This window comes from Colossoma macropomum, unplaced genomic scaffold, assembly GCF_904425465.1.
Source record: "Colossoma macropomum unplaced genomic scaffold, Colossoma_macropomum, whole genome shotgun sequence".
Taxonomy (NCBI): Eukaryota; Metazoa; Chordata; class Actinopteri; order Characiformes; family Serrasalmidae; genus Colossoma; species Colossoma macropomum.
This window is the reverse complement of record NW_023495878.1, coordinates 717,838-736,799: the sequence shown is the minus strand read 5'-3', so window position 1 is coordinate 736,799 and position 18,962 is coordinate 717,838. Positions and strand designations below refer to the sequence as shown.

At 41.8% G+C, this 18,962-nt stretch overlaps 1 protein-coding gene across 1 annotated transcript in view; it reads left to right on the top strand.

Annotated features, from left to right (window-relative positions):
- The window catches only part of LOC118803258, a 54,901-nt gene that overhangs the window by 24,688 nt on the left and 11,251 nt on the right, over positions 1-18,962 (top strand). Inside the window, exons 3-4 of the mRNA XM_036563828.1 lie at positions 10,508-12,437; positions 12,584-12,625. Coding sequence (XP_036419721.1) covers positions 12,419-12,437; positions 12,584-12,625 — 61 coding nt within the window. The 5' untranslated portion in view covers positions 10,508-12,418. The remainder of the gene's footprint in view (positions 1-10,507; positions 12,438-12,583; positions 12,626-18,962) is intronic.

Sequence of the window (18,962 nt, the reverse complement as noted above, 5' to 3'; positions counted from 1 at the left end):
AGGACATGCAAGACAGCCCAAGAATCTCACAGAACTAGAAGACTTTGCAAGGAAGATTGGGTGAAATTCCACACATAAGAACACAAAAAAGTGTTTACAAGCTGTGATACTTGCCAAAGGGGTGTTACTAAGCACTGACTACGCACACTGTCCAAACTGTTGCTACAGGCTCTTCCTTTTTTGTTATTTTGAAACTGTAAAAGATGGAAATAAAAAAGTGTTGAAAATATTGAAGCATGTGTCATCTTTGTGTCTTTTTGAAGTCAGGTCATCTTTTATTCGCTTAGCTATTCACAGTAACAGAAATTTTGACCAGGGGTGCCCAAACTTTTGGATGCCACTGTGTAACCATTTCATGTTATAACTGTCTATGGTGTAGTTTTTAGAGACATTCAACTCTTCTGACTATTTTTTGGAATGATGTATTTCATATCAAACCACTTTTGAACCCAGTTTCCCCAAAGCATCTTAGTGTTAAGATTATCTTAACTGGTAGAGAGAGTGTTCAGTGTGATGCTCGCTCTACCATTTAAAAAATTGTCTTTGTGCTGAGATGCTTTCAGGAAACCCAGCCCTAAATGTTTACATCTTAGTGCTTTAATTACATAGAAATTTAACACAATCAATACAATTCTCTTTCACCTCTTTGATGTCTAGATGTATTGTTGTTGTTTTGCTGTGCTGTTTAAAGAGGCTGTCTTTTTGTTTGTGTTTATGTATTCTTTATTCCTGAGAATTAAATTGGCTGTTTTTTTAACCGTGCCTTTCAAACTGCTACATGTAAAATATCTCTGTTCTGATTGGCTGCCCTATATTATGCCACATTCAAAAAGTTCTGCAGGCTAAAACACTCTTTATAGCTTCAATGAGAGTGGGCGGAGCTAAAACTACTTTAAGCTGAATTAAGAACTTAGCATCTGCACTTTTGACAGAATTTCTCTGCTCTGCTTTCTCTGGTTCTTTGAACGATGTGCGATTGTGAACGCTATATTTGCTTGACTGGTTCAGTGTGTGTCTGAAGGCACGTAGACTGATGTGTGTTTGTATGAGAATGAGATTTGGCTCACCCTTTAGTGTTTGCAGTAGTTAGGTCAGGAACGGGTTTGGTTTGTTTCGAGTTTCCCTGAGGACCAGCACAGCAGCACCAAACCATGACATCATTGTTTTCAGAATTAGACTGATCAGGCCTGGCTGCACGGCGCTGTGTTCTGATTGTGTTCTGTAGTTCAGCTGTAAATATGCCTGAATTACCAAATGTTGTTCTCATTTGAGGATTTCCTAAGTTCCTCTGTCTGAAGGCGAGTGTGACCAGACCTCAGTGTTAGACACTCCACAGTCAGAGCTGATGAGACTGTGCTGTGAAAAAGTAATATTTAAAAATATAAAAGAGACATTTAGATAACGTTCATTTAACATTCATATGGCATCTAAAATTCATATAGCATTCATATAACATTCATATAGCTTTCATATAACATTCATGTAATATTCATAATTACATTTCACTGGACAATGAAGTGAGCGTGACTGTCTCGTTCTATTTCTGTCTCTTTTTTTCTCTCTTCCTCTTTCCCTGTCTCCCTCTCCCCCCTGATCTATCTATCTATCTATCTATCTATCTATCTATCTATGTATCTATCTATCTGTCTATTTGTCTAGCTCTTTCTTTCTCTACTTCTGTATCTCTCTTCCTTTTCTGTCTCTATCTGCCTCTCTCTCCCTACCTCTCCTTCTCCCCCTCTCCTTCTTCTTCTCTCTTTCTCTCCCTCACCTTGTCCATCTTTCTCTCCCTCTCTTTCTCTCTCTGTCTCTCTCTCTCTCTCTCTCTCCCCCCCCCTCGCTCTGTCTCTCTCTCTCTCTCTCGAGATAGTGCAGGTGGTTCAGTGTCACAGCGCTAAGTTAGCTGTAAACGTGGTCTGTGAGATGTAAATTGCAGTAGTCCAGGCCGCGTTCAGCGTGTTGTAGAGTGTCCGGTTACTAAATGAGCTCACGCATTGATTTATTGGCAGAGGGAGACGTACAGGATCCGTTTGGTACAGATATTGATTTTAAAGGCGGCGTACGCTCCTGTGGTAATGCAGGAGGACTGTAAAGTTACTGAAGTAAGACGTCAGAGAGATGGGAGTTGGCGTGGTGCCACAGAGTGTTTAGGAGGAGCTAATCACGGTGGGGAGGGGCAGAGAGGTGGGAAGACAATTAGACATCGCAGGGGACTCATCGCTCTAATGCACGGAAGACGCAGCGCATTGATTCACAGTGGAATGTAACCGCGCGATGCAGAGCTGGAGAGCGTATTTGGAAAGTTGCGGTTTCAGTCCTTTGGCCTTCTATTCAGGTGTGTGGAGCTGTTTTAAGTGCACATTACATAATCATCTTGTTCTGCAGCATCATGGCTGTTCAATGCACACCTCTCACATTCTGCTTCCATGAGCTTTTGGCCAGAGCATGTAGCTCATCAGGTTCTCACAGTGTGAAGATTTTGGGCAGAGTGGAGCTCTATTAGGTCATTAATACTCAACTGCACATGCATGATTCATGGTCAGATAGTAGGCTTTTCCTTTTCGGGTTTCTGTTTCTATCCAAGGGTGCTTGCACTCCTACCTCATTAGGCACGGACCAGTCTTTTTATTTAGTTTGGTTCGTTTAGACAGGTGTGAACACACCACTTGTACTCTAAACAAATGAACCGTGGTTTAATTTGCCTCTGGTGGGAACACGTTTTTATGATGGTATGAGGGAATTTAAAGCTTTTCTGTTCTTATAGCAGCATAACAGCGCTGTAGCTGATATTGAAAGACAAGCCATAAAATAATTTATCAAAGTAGGACGTTTGATTTTGGCACATGGACCACAGAACATTGCTGGTGTTGGAGCAAAACCTCGTATCTCCAAAATGGTAACTTTACAGGAGAAGGAAAAAACATACTTTACTTTGAATGTAATTTAATGTACTTTGTAATTGCTTTAAACATAAAGCAATAAGCATTTGGGTTATTGTTTTTGTTTTGACTGTGACACATGTAGACGTTAAGCATCTCTGTTTTAATGATTATGATGCATGTAGACGTATTTAAAGTACACATGCAAATTTTGGGCGCCCCCAAAATGTAGGTGTATGTATAGTGTACAACATAATGGGTAGGATTTTACACTTCATCAAAAAATATATCTGAGATATAGATCTGTATTGTCTGTGTTATGGAAGTTCAAATATAGGCTAAATTTTACGTTACAGAGCTAAATTTTTGGTTTGGCTGAATGTGAGGTTAACACCTTACGTTGCCAGGGTTTTAACTCAACCAGTTTGCATTGAAGTCCCTGTAGTTACTGAATAATAAGCCTTAGTATGTAGTAAGACTGGGATTTTAAGGAGTTAAAGGGGGATTTTGAGTAAATTTGCCTGGCTCTAAATTTCATGAGCCTCTCTTCTTCCTTAAAGGTACTGTATTTCAGTTTGAAATTCCCTGAATGGAGCAATAAAAGGCTCCATTAACCATTAAACACACCCACTACAACGTAGGTGAGTAGGTGTGCTGACACATATCAACACACAAGATTATGGAAGCGCAGGCTTTGAAGTTGGTGTTCTTTGATACTGCTTTGATTCCTCACCCAGCGTCCCTCCGCAGTGCTAGTCCACTAACTTCTAAGAGTTTATTATTGTTCGGTACAGTCATCCAGCTCCTGGTAATTCCAGGAAGGAGAGGGGTGTTTACTGTAAGTCCTTTCTTTCTTTTTTTTTCCTCAGCCGTTTCGGTTTTTGGGAAGTCATCCTGGCCCGGGGCCAGAGAGTTGAGAGCTGAGGGATTTCTCCTATATGAGTCGCCCTCGCGGTTAGCTGGAAGGCCGCAGCGTAACGCGGCCCATCCGCAGGCCGTCAAAGCGACAAGGATGCCTTCTGCACGCAGGAAACTGTGGCTCCTTTTTTCACTCTTTTTTGACCATTAATCATCACCAGAGGTTGGCGCCTTGACAGGCGGAGTGATTTAAGGGCTGCTTGTCGCTTGACTCAGAGGAAGTGAGGCTCTAAGCTACCGTACCGAAATGAAAAGCAAATGGGGGCTGATCTTTGGAGAGAGAACCAGGTGCAGAAGGCCAAACAGAATGCTCGTTGCTTTGGGGCAGGGGGGAGGAGGTCGGGGGTCTCTGGCTGGCAGCTATAGATGAGTCATTTAGAGTCATATAGCACCTCCGCTTCCACAGACTTCCAGCAGTCTTTAACCCTTTAAACAGCAAGGGCCTGTATGTGGCTCACTTTCTTTACTGCTTACAGATTAGTTCCACAGTAGATACTGAACTATTGATCTAGCCGTGCTCCCTCCACAGATACGTTCTAGCAACTGTTGAGAGTTTAGACAAGCTTTAAAGAACAAAAATCTCAAAGTTTGAAAATCGGAAAAGTTTGAGTACATTCTGTGCATGTGAAAGTTTATAACGTTCAGCATGGCGGGAGCAGAAACAGGTCTGCAGAGGAGACGAAGTTTATGCTCTAAGCTTTAAAAGACGGCAGTGGGACAGGCGTCCAGCTTATGTGTCTCAGAACACGACGTCTTCCTCTCGCCACTTTCTTAATACGTATATGTGAAGCTCATCTGGCAAAATTTTAAAGCAGTTAAAAACACAAGCGCTGCTCACTGCTGCTCGTCTCACTCTGACTGGACTCATGATGCTCGTTGTCATGGTAACGCCTGCACTAAGTGGTACTCTACTCATGCACGTAATTTTGGTTGGATTACCTTCAGTGCACATGTAAACAGATTTTCCATCAGACTGTTAAATAGAGTGCATATAAACACCTCAGACTTTATCTATACTTGGAATTCAATCGGATTGGCAAAAATCTTTGCATGTAAACAGCTACTGTTAGGATAAATTTGGTGTAGTTTGTCCTTTTTTGTTGTGCAGCTGAGCATTTAAATCATAAATTATCTCTAAATATATTATCCTTCTCTGTCAATGTATATAATTTACATGCAAATTTTATTTTGAGGCAGCTAGTTTAGAGCTGTTACTACCGGCTAGTTTCTCGGTTTTCAGCTTCTCATAATTTTAATCAGCATAACTGGCTGGGTCTTGTTAAAGGCAGACAGACATGTCTTTTAAGCAGTCTTTACTGTAGTTGGCTTTCTTTCTGAATAACTTTTGTTCAGTCAGCTCAAGTGGGTTTTAGAGAGTAATGTAAAAGTAATTAGTACTGAGATTACTCTTTCCAGAAGGTAATAAGTAACGTAATCTCAGTACATTTCAGAGAAGTAATTAGTTGTAATGGATTACCTTTTTCAAGTAACTAACACAGCACTGCTTACTAGCCTAAGTGGCTAATGTCAGTGCAGTAAAAGTAACATTAAGCTGGAAGAATTGGAAAATAGAACATTTTGTGAAAGAGAGAAACATTCCAGTGATGTTAAGTCCAGCTTTGTGAAGCTAATGCCATACTGAGGGAGCAATTCAACAATGAAATCATGAGGCTCCAAACTAACGGCATATGTTTTAGATTCTTTTGGGACAATGACGTTGCAAAATTGGTAAAATATGTAGTCATAATATCTCACAACATGGCAGTGATAGTGTTCATGTCAGCCACAGTGTTTAAGGCAGAAAGCTTTAGCTCATGATGTATCAGATGTTTCCCAGGCATTTAAGACACGCCCCACTCAGAATGATATAAACAATGACAAAAATGGAAAAAGATAAATGATTACAGTCTAGAACTGAGGAAACAGGAAAGGTGATAGGTTGAAAAGACAAATTAGACAGTTTGGAGACTTTATTTCTCACTAAAACAGGAGCACAATCATTAAATTGATCGCTTAATTGAAAAAAAGTAGTTGATAGATCACATTTAATTATGGACATTGTTGTTAATTGCAGCCCTGGTGTTCATTTGCTACAGCAACATAGCCCAGTTTGGTAACATAGCATTTTAAACCAGCAACTTAATGTTATGTGGGGACTCTAAACAAGGATTGTTATGATTTCTCATTGGATTGAATGGGATATTTTATCCTATGTTAAACTTGTCCAGCCTTGCAACAGCTGCTGTGAAAACTGTGCTGTTTGTATTTGTAGATCATAGCAGTTACTGAATAAGAAGTCTTGTGGAATTGAATCATCCAAAGGGGCACTTTAAGGGCTTAACTCAAGCAGTGCTCTTTTCCAAGAAATTACTAATAATAGTTTAGTGTTACATCATATGTCTGGTGCTGGTTTGTGTTGGTGCTGGTATGGTTTTATAGTAGCACTGTGCTCTGATGGCAGTGAGCTATTGATGTGGGTCTTTTGTTTAATGGGTGTAGGCGGGCAGTGGAAGGTTACCTGTGGTCGGCGTTGAGTAAGTCATGTGGTCATGCCGAGTAAGATGAGACTTGCAAGAGCAAGGAGAGGAAGACTGAAATGCTGCAGTGCTGCTTTTGACAAAGTATCTTCTAATCAGAAAAATACTGGAATTCCCAGGAGCCGGGTGAATTCTCCGCAAGGCTCAGCGAGCGTGGGACTCGTTTGCGGAAATATCACAGAGACGGCATCGCATTTCTTCCTCTGATAAGGAACTGTGCAAATATTATGTATGAGATCCCAAAACAAAAACATACGCGCACACACAGAGGAGTAAGATGAATGGTCATGGTGAGTCAGACTGCCCATTATTAAGAGAGGAGTATTTAATATGATGCAGCCTGCATCACATCCCCTCCAGCATCCCTCCCGTGCCATACTGAGCATGTGTATGTGTGAGGCATAGAAACACTCATCCTCTCAACTTGCTTGAGAAGAGCTGGATCTCTCCGCTCTCTCTGTTGTTCTGTTCAATACTGCTCTGAAGTGCTAGATATTTTCTCTGGCCCTCAATTTAGAGCTCCCCTCCAATTAGATTGTTAAGATTGTTTATCTGTTTTGCCACGAAAGGTCCATTCTCCTGCGGCTGTGTCACACTGCGCGAGCAGAAGTGGGCCAGAGTTCAGCCCCTTCCTGTAAACACATCAAACGGACCAGCCAGATGTTTGAAATTCCCCAGAAAAATCGCAGAAGATTCTGGAGAAATTGCTAACCAAAAGCTGGCCAACCCCAGAGCCTCGGGACCACAGGATTAAGGAGAGAAAATATTTAGCTGCAAGTGTCCAGGAAAGAAAGCGCAACAGCTCTGGTTGTGTTTTACATGTTTTGCATGTGTGGGTGGGTGTTTGTCCTACTCTGGTTTGTGTAGTGAAGATTATGTATTGTGTTTTATAGACTTTGGTCTGTAGTTCAGTGGAGTGTATATAGAGTGCATTCTCTCATAAAGTTATCTGTGTGTGTGTGGACCTGAAGGAAGGAAGGTCATTGGTCATTAATATGATAAATATGCCAGAGAGAGAGAGAGAGAGAGAGAGAGAGAGAGAGAGAGAGAGAGAGAGAGAGACAGGCAGACAGGCAGGCAGGCAAAGGAAGGAATGGCAGAAAGTAGGAGAAAGAGAGATATAGAGAGAATGGGGAATATGAAGTGAAACAAATTGAGAGAGAGAGAGTTACAGAGAGGAAGAGAGAGGGAAAGAAAGTATGGGGAAGAGAGATAGGAGAAAGAGAGACAGAGAGCAAGTGAATGATGTAGAGAGAGAAAGAAAGAGGGATAGAAAGGAGAGAGAGAAGAGAAAGTCACCTAAAAAGAAAGAGGTAGACAGGGAAAGACAGATTAGAAAGAGTGAGAGAGAGAGAGAGAGAGAGGTAGGTAGAGGAACAGAATGAGAGAAAGAGAGAGAGAGAGAGAGAGAGACAGAAAGAGAGGAAGGGAGAGAGGAGAGAGAATGAGACAGAGAGAGAGGCATAGACAGAGAGAGAGAGAGAGAGAGAGAGAGGGAGAGAGAGAAAGACAGACAGAGAAAGAGGGAGAGAGAGAAAGCAGTATCTGCTGACATTATAGCTATCACTCCCCATGGCCCATACATGAACCCAGCAGCACTTGCTGCTGTGCATTAACACAGAGCTGAACTCTATAGGCTGATCTATATTACCCCCTACTCTGTAGCACACACATACACCGCTGCATTAAATCGCTCATCCCTCACAGTGGATGGCTTTTATTAGCTGTGTCAGTGCTGTGGTGGGCACTTGGCAAAACTAATAGCCCTCAGCTCTTCTCAGAGGGGAGTCTTTAAGAGGATCCTGCCACACAGAATCTACCTGCTCTAGACTTCTGCTCTTTGCTTTGGTGGGCCAGGTTATTAGGCTGATGCCTATTAAGCTAATAGGCTTGTTTTCGCGTTAGTTTGTAGGGTTAGACTGAAATTACTTTAAATGATTTGAAATGAGTTTTCCTCTGCCTGTTTTAAATGAGTCACTCTATTTCAATGGAAACATCTGTTTTGATAAGTTGGTGCTTAGTGTGTGTGTGTGTGTGTGTGTGTCTTTGTGTCTGTGTTTTTTTTGTTACTGAGGTTAAGATTCGGGCGTGGTTTAGGGTCAGACTTAGGGTTAGCCATGAAAACTGTTTAACTATTATTTCTTGGTAGTAATTGTGTTCTTGTCTCCTGCAAAGTACATATATATATATATATATATATATATATATATATATATATATATATATATATATATATATATATATATATATGCATATATCACACCCATTGAACGCAATAATTAAGACATGCTATGGGGTTGTTTTTCAGGGGTTGGTTTAGGCCCCTTAGTTCCAGAGAAGGGAAATCTTAATGCTTTAGCATACCAAGACATTTTGGACAATCCCATGCATCCAACTTTTTGGGAACGGTTTGGGGAAGCCCCTTTTCTGTTCCAGCATGACATGGCTGGGTGAGTTTGGTGTGGAAGAACTTGACTGGCCTACACAGAGCTCTGACCTCAACCCCATCAGTGTCTGACCTCACAAATGCTCTTCTGGATGAATGGGCAAAAATTCCCACAGACACATTCAAAAATCTTGTAGAAAGCTTCCCAGAAGAGTGGAATCTGTTATAGCTGCAAATGGGGACCAACTCCATATTAATGCCAATGGATTTAGAATGACATAAAATATCCTGTAGATACAATAATTGTCCATATATATATAAGCTCATCCGAAGCGTGTAAGCATTCCTGCAAGTAGCAACAGTAGTAAGTAGAGGAGGTTTTTAACAGTTTACGAGAGGAGTGTGGATGCGTTTGTTTGCCAAGTACGATCGGCAGTTGCATAATAAATACTGTTAGTGTATTATAGATGTGTGTAATACCAGCTAAACCCAGCAACTCCCAGCTAGCCCTGAGTAACAAAACAAAGCTCCGTAAAACCATGTCTGCGATAATCCATCTTTTTAGTGTATCAAAGCTGAAGTTGGCTTCATATTCAAATTTACATTCCGTTCCACCTTACAAATGTAACTGCTGCACCACTTAGGGTGAAACGGAAATTTTGATTAAGAAGGCAGCTTCAGTCTTGTGCATCCGTGATGTTTCAGATGGACACCTCTGGACCTAACATCCTGGCTTGTGTGTGTGTGTGTGCATGAGGCCCTGGCACCAGTGCAGATGATGCGTAACCGTCTTAGTGCTGTGTCAGGTTAAGCCAAATTTTATTGTAGCCCTTGTTAAAGCAGGCATCGTCACCATGTGGCTTTACAGAAATTGTTATCTGATTTCACAGGGCTGGTTAAGGAGGCCTGGACTTTATTAAGCAGCCGTTTTATCCCTCAGCTGCACTGTGAACCCGTAGTCATCCCCTACTGCCGCCCTTACTGGAACCTCACTGTTTAATGACTGCTCCCCTAAGGAGCACTTACAGGAATAACACACAGCTCAGACATCAGCCCTGTGTGTGTGTGTGTGTGTGTGTGTGTGTGTGTGTGAAAGATCAACAGATTCAGTGCCGCTGTGTGTCACGCTTTGATAGCTCGCCATCATCTAAGTGCTAATTTGATGCTTTTAATAATAAAAAAAAACACTTTTCAGCATGAGATATGAGTCATGAATCATCATATTTGTGCGAGAGGGAGAGATCTATACATATCTCTGTCTCCAGCGCAAAAATACAGGATGTCGTGTCAGGACTCTGCACGTTGCGACAGAAATGGGACAGATGATTGTTTCCCCTTTGTAACACTGCAGGGCTGGCTAACAGAACTTGTCATAATAAAGTGGCTGAGTGTTAGGATGTGTGTGTGTGTGGGTTCTGTCAGACAGAGGTGGTGCTAATGTGTTTTATTAAGCCAGAGAGTAGAACCTGATGACTCACTCTCGCTCAAGGCAGTACGATACCTCTCTGAAACGTGGACACACACACACACACACATGTACGACACACGGGAGGGTAATTGTCTCTGAGGCAGAACAGCCTTTTTGTGTGTGTGTGTATGTGTGTGTGTATGTGTGCGTAATGCTTCCTGTTCAGTGACGGGCACATCCTTCTTCTACCCCCTTCTCATGCGTCCTCAATTGCTTATTTGTCCTTGACGTGTGGACTACCTGCGTGGACCATTCACATAATCTCTCCTTCCCTTCATCAGTACGCCATACTGACTTTGCCTCTCTTCTTTTCTTTCAGAACACCCCTCATTTCCCTCTCTTTACTATACTTGTGCATATGGAAGGTCCTTTCAGCTCAGAGTCGGAAACATCTCACATCATCAAATCGCACATAAATGTATGTAAATGTGTAACATGAACAATATGTCGTCATGGTCACGACAAAACCCCATATCTCCAACATCAGCTGTTCAAGTCGTAATTTCTCAGCTGTTGGAAATTCATGAGTTTATGAGGACCGTCCGAATGCACCATAAGCCTCTACTTACCTTTACACGCAGGTGAAGGTAAGACAAGCTAAAGATAACTCTGCCTACCTTCACAGATCTGTTATGCAATGGGAAGTAGTGTTGCACCTATACCGATACTGTATCAGTGCCAATACTGGCATTTAAATGCAGTATCGGTATCAGTTATGGAGATACTGATACCTGTGAATGATGCCATAAAGCAATTTAAAATGCTCTTGGCAGAATCTATAACGCCAGTTTTAGGTGTTAAGAACGTGCTAACAGAGCTGCTTACCTGAGCAGCTAAGCTGCTTTACGGTCACTTACAGCCTGAGTTAAAGTTATTGAGAGAGCACATTTATTGAAAGAACCGCTGGACTCTTGCTGTATTGCTTTTTGCTGTATGCCTTTAGCCTCAATTTAGCCTTAGCATAGTAGCCCGCTAGCCAGCCTGTGCATCCACTAGCCACGCCTGCGGTGCGCGTCCGTCGCTCAGCTGTATCACTCAGCAGCGGGGTCCCGCGGCCCATCGCCTCAACCAAGCCAGAAAAAACACTGAAAGTCGCTGATACTGACAGCGTGAATGGTGATATTTACTGAACTGACGCAGCGTGAGTGAACAAGACGCATGTATGAGACCAATGAATTGAGAAGTTTGGATGCGAAAGAACATTCAGCTCCGTCTTGTAGCCAGAGAAGCTGCTGTGTGCTGATGTTCAAACACCACAAGTTTATCTGTACACTGTTCAGTTCTGTTTTTAGCTGTTTTGCTCATTAAAGATATTTTACACTTGCTGAAGTTGTTTTGTTATGACTAATTATATAAGAGTAAATACTAAACATATACAGTAAATAAACAAAAATAAGTTTTCTCAAGCATCTTATAAATATAGTCCAGCAAGTAAAGGCCACCTAGCCAAGCTGAGTGTGTTATATTTGACGCAGAACATAGATTTTACCAAAATGTAATTGTATAAATATCAGGACTTATATGTGAGTTAGTATCGGGATCTGTGCTTGGTATCGGCTGATACTAAAGGATCACGTATCAGTATTGGTATCGAAAGGGAAAAAGTGGTATCGGTGCATCTCTAATGGGAGGAGGACACAGGTACTTGACCAGTGTGCAGATAGTTCTTTGTTCAGATTTGTAACCATACACTGCTGTACCGTACTGCCCAGTGGAATAATACTGTGAGTCAACCAAGAACCCAATCGAACATTAGTTGACTCATCGTCTTAGAGGGAGCGGCCCTGCTATATAGTGAATAGGGCATAGTTTGAGAGTGCCATCCTCAGTGTATATGCGTGAATAGTGCAGGCCCAGCAGAGGGGAACACGCCACCCCAGGCAGTGCCGTGCCTTCCAGAGGCCACAAATCCGCCCAGCAGTCACTCAGAGAGAGTGAAAATGGAAAGTGTTTACCCGTCCCAGTTGGGAGCCTGGAAGGCTGTGACTAGGCGCAAAAAACACCAGGAGAGAAGGAGGGTGAGCAAGTGAGCGAGTGGGGAGAGAGAGGTTACATAAACGCCAGCTCTCGTCACTCTCGCCAGAAAACAAGGCCGAACAGGAGGCGTCAAGAAAGAGGGTGATGTCATCGGTGCTAGTGATCCACGAGCAGCCATTCATCAGTGTTTGTGTGTGTCTCTGCATGTCACTTCCTGGGAGAGAATGGAGCGGGAAGTGGATTGACTGGTTGGATGGAACAGCGTCTCTATGGTGGGCCTTTCTCACACATACACTGGAAGTGTATTCACAGCACTGCTCTGCTCTGTTGTAGCTTGTTGACTGCTGGTGTCTGTCATTGCTGTGATTATATCATGAGGTTTAAAACTGAAACACTGCCCTCTTCTGTTTTCTCACAGAACTGCAGACGTTGCTGCTGCCCAGTTTTCCTGTAGGAGCTGGTAAGACCACATTCAGTGTCGTCCAATATCACATGCAGTTGTCTGCGGTTTAATCCAGCCTCTTAACTACTAGCTTTTAGCTACTAACCACTCTGCTATCTCCCTGTGTCTATGTCTGTTGCTGCAAGCCTCAGGGGATTTTAACCTGCTCTTACACGTGACCCACAAATTGATATTTTTATCACAGTTGCTGCCATCTATGTCAAATTCGGCAAAGCCATTCCGCCCCAGGGAGTTAGCAGATGACAGTTACCTGTCAGTCTGTGTAGAAGTCACGACTCTGCTTATATAAGAGCTGGTCTAGTTCTCATTCCCTCAGCCTTGGCCCTCTGTTAGCGCTTAAAGCATGGCTGATGCGAGATCCTGTCATGGTGCCCCAGATGGACGATCAGGTGGGTAATAATCACATCTGAAGGTGAACTCTACGTTCAGAACAGTTTTAGCAATGGGACAAAGCAACACTTGCAGTAGAGAAGGGTAAGATGGCGGCAGCGTGAGACAGCCTGCCTCTGCTAATGTGCTGATGAGTGTTAAAGTCGTGCGTCATGCTTCTGAACTCATTCTTGAAGTCGCAGCAGATGTTGCGTTGCTAATTTGGTTGGATTTCTTCACGTTCAGCATGCACAGCCAAATTGTCAGCACTGGGTAAAGTAAAAGTGGACGAAAGTATGTCATATAGCAAAACAGCAGTGGCATCTTAAAGTGGGGATTTTGTCTGTACTTTTATTGATACCTTTGTCGTACAGTGTCAGAAACCACACAACGTTGCTGTCATGCAAAAACTTGCTGTGTACATTTTTGTCATTTTGTTGTTTTTTTGGCATCATTTGCCAACAAAATGGTCCAGTATTACTTACAGTATTACTAAAGTTTTTTCTTCTGTAAAGTTACCATGACAATGACGATAAGTATGTCTGTTTGAGAATATTTAAAGGGCCAGTGTCCTACATTTTTTCTTTTTTTCCTCTGAGGTCTACCTGTGACATTTGTGTGGTTTTATGTACCAAAACAGCCAGTTTACATGTCTTCCCTTAGGCTATTTGTGTTGCTGTGCCTTTAAGACTGATGTTTGTAAATGAGCTCTGTTCTGACTGACCCTGTATTGTTGCCTCATACTGAAAGCAGTCCAGGCTGAAATACTGCTTATAACTTTGACATAAGTGGGAGGGGTTAAACTGCTGTAGGCTGACTAGGCAGATGGCATCACAAAAGCATTGAATTCAAAAGAAGCTGTCTTTTGCATAATTGAAATATACTGACTGGGGAGTGAATGGTACATTTTGAAACTGGGCCTGCTTGAAACAGTGTTTGCATACTACATCAAATTCTTTAATAAAAAAAAAACAAGGACTTTTTTTGGGGGTTTTACACGATATGGGCCCTTACGTGGCCAGGGCCGCTGGCGGGCTCAGTTTTATTACACACTTCTATAACCTAAGAACAGCTCACCCAGTTTGCATTGAAGTTCCTGTAGTTACTGAATAATAAGCCTTATTATGTAATAAGACTGTGATTTTAAGGGGTTAACAAGTTACTCATTTATATTAGCCCCATAGCTCTGCTGCAAAACTAAATCAAACTTTCCCTGAACTATCAGCACCACTTTAGTCACCAGCTTTGACTGACTGGCTAATGCTTTACCACCTGTGTACCTTCTGAATGCGTCCTGCAAAGTTTAGTACACGGTGACTTGCAGACTCTACTATCTAATCAGAGCTTTTTCAGCATTTGTATCATAATCCTCCAAAGTGAAGGGAAAGTTTTCTGTGCACAGATTTAGGCCTGGACTTTGGCCCAGGATTTACAAAGGATGATTCCATTTAACAGAGTGATTTAGTCATGGACAGAGCAAGCATGATTGGTTTCCTCTAGAAGTACCACAGGTAAAGGTTTCACTGCATGTCCAGTTTATCTTTCTAAAATCAGCCCACTGAATGCCACATCACGGGTCAGTCAGGTTCACTGACCGAGGTCCAGACCTGTTTAAATGATGATATTGTTTAGAGAGCTCTCCGTGACTCATGTTTTCCGACTCCTGTTAGTCGCCCTCTGAAAGTGCAGACGTCATCCTCCCACGGCAGTAACTGATGCAGGGATTCTTGTGGCCCTTTCAGAAGCTGATAAACAGCGCAACAAGGCAGCTTATTACACAAATACAAAGACACAAAGTCACCCCGTCATCGTGACATTCTCCTCAGCTGATCCGCCACGACGCCGAAAGCTGAAACCAGGGTTGGTCGACGTCAGTGCTCAAGAGGTGCGCTGCCATGGCAACCATGACGGTGACATTTGTTTTAACAGACACAACCACTTCCTGTTACAGTGTGCCACCTGCTATGTCAACCTTTCTCCTTTCCTGTTGTCTGTCATCGGCCCGGCTGGCCGTGTGAGGGGCTGGCGATACCATCAGATGAGTGAAAAAAAAAAAACTTCTCCCGGATGCTGGTTTCATATGGTGGTTTAGATGTGTTCTACCCAGTGTCTAGCACCATTTGAAATCAGTGTTCCTGAAGAAGAATGACGGCCAGTGTACAGCTGTGGAGTTGGGTGATCTTCTGTGGTAGAATGTATGGAAGAACAATGTGGATTGGATACTCCAGATTAGCCTACGTGGAGTAAAACTTTAAACAAACCTGGCTGAGTTTCCCAAAAGTGTCTTAGCACAAAGATGATTCTTAAATGGTAGATCATCATATTGAACATTGTCTCTACCAGTTAAGATGATCTTAATACCACAGTGCATTTGGGGAAACTGGGCTTTGTCCATTACTATTCAAATACCTGGGCGGCGTTTTACACGGCTAGACTTCTCAGTAGACTTGGACAACTTAAAGTGAAATTTCACTGTTTTTTCTAAATCTCTGCAAAGATAAATAGTGAAGATGTAAACAAGGTCATTCAGAGTGGTTTGATGTGAAAAACGTGGCATTGTGGGGAAACTTACAGAGTCAGAATTGTCCGCAGTGGTGGTGATGGGAACCAGACGTCTGAAGAATTTGATGTCTCCCTCTCTTTAACCTGTAAAATGAAATGGTTATGAATGTGCTGGTGTCTGAGACGTTATTTTATGATAGTTTTTGGGGACTTTTTACAGTTTTTTTTCCAATTTAGTCATATCAGATTGCACCCACGAATTTGGAACCCCCACTCACACCGTACCACCACTGCCAGGAGGACGAAGGTCAGCGCAAGCTTCCACTGAGTCATGTGAAGCCACCCACTGCATCTTTTTGAACTGTCACTAATGCAACATCATTGGACAGCTGAAAGTGCTTGGAGGAGAACACTAACCACCATTTAGCATCATGCTGGGGGGGTATATATATCTTGTTGGGTTGATAAGGTTCTATTGAAGTATTTCACATCAAACCACTCAGTAACTCAATGATACAGCATTAGACATTTTTTTTTTTAAAATATCAGTGGATTTCCCCTTTAAGCTTAAAGTAAGGACTGTCCAATAACAATGTCCCTTACTTTTTCTCATATTGGGCAGCCTTGACTTTTGGTTAACTTGACTTCATCTGGCAAAGTGAGAAAACCTCCTTTACGAAATGTCCCCAATATGCAAAGCATGAACACTTTTAAGGTAAATTCCACTGATTATTCACATTTTCTGCAAAGGGTAAAGATGTAAACAAAGTCATTCACAGTGGTGTGACATGAAATGCACTGTTCTAGAAAAACATATTGAGTCACAGTGGTGGTGATAGGAACCAGACTTCTGAAGCATTTAATGCCTCTAAAACTCCCTCACAGAAAGCTGTTACACAAAATGATCATGTAAATGCTGCCTGATGCCCGAGACATTGTTTTATGATGAGTTTTGCTCTAAGATTTTGGTTTTAAATCTATTTTTCAAAATCCATTTATGGTGGAGAGGTACATGCAGGGTGTTGTATGGCAAAATAGTCCCCAAACAAAACTTCTTGTTCTAGGTTTACCACTATTTTACCATTATCAACGTTACATATATAAACTCAGTGGTTGTTTTGGATATTAAATAAAATGATTATATTTGTGTTCCTGGTTCCTATCACCACCACTGGAAAGAAATCAGTAAGTTTCTCTATAATGAACCACTTCACATTAAAACACTCAATGAGGTTTATATCTCAATGGTTAAATTATGCAACATTTTTGGAATTCTCCTTTAACACAGTGAGGTATACCTAAAAACATCTACCTAAGTCATCAAAGTGATTAGATTAAGAACTAATGCAAACATGATGTCAATAATGTTGTCTTTTGTGTGGCTGATGACCAAATCCGTGTTTCCTCCTGAACCTTGCTGTGTGGATGAGTCAGGAGAGCACTCTATCACTTGCTCTCTCTCTCACCCAGCCTCTCTCGCCAGCACTCCCTCCCCACCAAAGGATGACTGATTTCCTCTGGTGCTTAGAGTCAGTCCTGTCTTCTAGCACCATTTGAAATCGGTTATAATGACTGGGGATCAATTCTTCACTCTCCCACTGAATTCAATGAACCGGCGCTGCCCTTTTCTTGTGAACTGGTTAATCTGATCTACACATCCTGGCTCAGTCATGTTTAGACTTGCTCAAACCTTCCACCCATGCCGGAGTTATGTGTGAATAAAATATCTTTTCATCCAGATTTGGTGTCTTATATATGAGAGAATTAATCCATTTAAGCCACACTCGGATGTTCCAGAGACTTTACACAGGAGTCTACTCTCACATCTCTCTTGAACTTCTGCCATCAGTTGTAATTATTGCAGCCCCCTGGCTGCCCTGCATGAACTCCTAACCTGTTTGACTGTATTTTACCACTGACTTGTCCCATTGATCTTTCCTCTCTATCTGGGTGCTTCTATCACTATACTATGAAGTTCAATACAAACTAAATTGGTTTTGATCCCAACTTTGATCCTGAACATCCGTCTTACAACGTTTTATTTCTAATTTAACACACTTCCTTGTAATGTTCACATGTTTCTGACCTCTTTGATCAGGTGTGTAAGATTAGGGTTGGAACTAAACTCCACAGGTTAAATACATCTCCAGGAGTAGTGTTAGGAGCCACTGATCTAGAGCAGGGCTTTTCTGCTCCAGTCCTTGAGACCCACTGCCCTGCACGGTGTCAACTGTTCCTTGCCCTATCACACCTAATCAAACTCATGAAGGGCATGATGACTAGATTATTAGTGAGCTGGAGCGGAGACTGCTTCCCTGAAAACCTTTTGTCTGTAGTATTTGTGGTGGACAGGGGGCCAAGAAGACAAAATAGTATAGAAATAAAGGTTAGTAAGGCTTTGATTTGATGTTAAAAATTAATGTTACGCTATATCTTGTTACTCAAATAGTACAAAACACAGAAAACGTAGGTTATATTGATATATTGTATAAAAAATGTCTGTTCTCTTTTTGGGTGAGAGGGTGGGGCCAAATGAAACATTTTCACAGGCCAACTTTAGCCCATGAGCTGCAATTTGGTCAGCCCTGATCTAGAGTATTTGTTCTATGGGCCTCATCTCACACTGTAAACTGTGCCTGCTTGAAACAAATAGGCTAAAAAGCTTGATATTTTGGGAAAAAAAGCTATTAAACTCTTCCCACAGTGTATGTTCTCCATGTGACTGTAAACCATATGAAATATTAAAGCTATGCTGCCCTCTGCTGACTTTTTTATATGTGCACTGTTTTTCTTAGTTAGAAAGAATATATCACAATTGTAAGCTAAAATACGTAGATACAAAAATCCAAGCATAACAAATATGCTTTACTGAAAGCTCCATCTTGCATTCTACAAGCAAGAGAAATAGTCAAACAGTGTATATGTTGCAGTAAAGCTTTACTTGTGGGAGAATCTCTGATCTTCTAAAAGTGCAAGGCTTGGCTCCAAGGCCAGCAAAGCAGCTGTGTGGTGTAAAGCATTTCAGAAAATAAGCAGAAAGGAGAGTTACTTCTCACTCAAACTTCTCTTCCAAGTCCAGAGGGTCAGAATAAAAAAATGTTACTGCATTATTTTTTTATAATCCATGCTTTGATAGTCTGTTAGATCTGTTTTTATAAATCAATGTCAGATTCAACGGACTGCTGATGTAGAGTTCAGCTCAAAGGTAATACTAGTCAACTAAATGGAGCAGCCTTTGTGCATTAAGGCTGATGAGTGATATTCAGTGGGTCACAGTATTTAAATGCCACTGTACACTTCAAGAACATAATATAGTAATAATTTGTATCTAGAGTTTCAGGACACATTTACAATGTACAATCACAATTTGGTTGTGCATGAAGGCTGATGGGTGATATTTAGAAGGTCACAGTATAAACGTGCCTCTGTAATTTATGTTCTACTCCAGTATTGTAATCCAGCT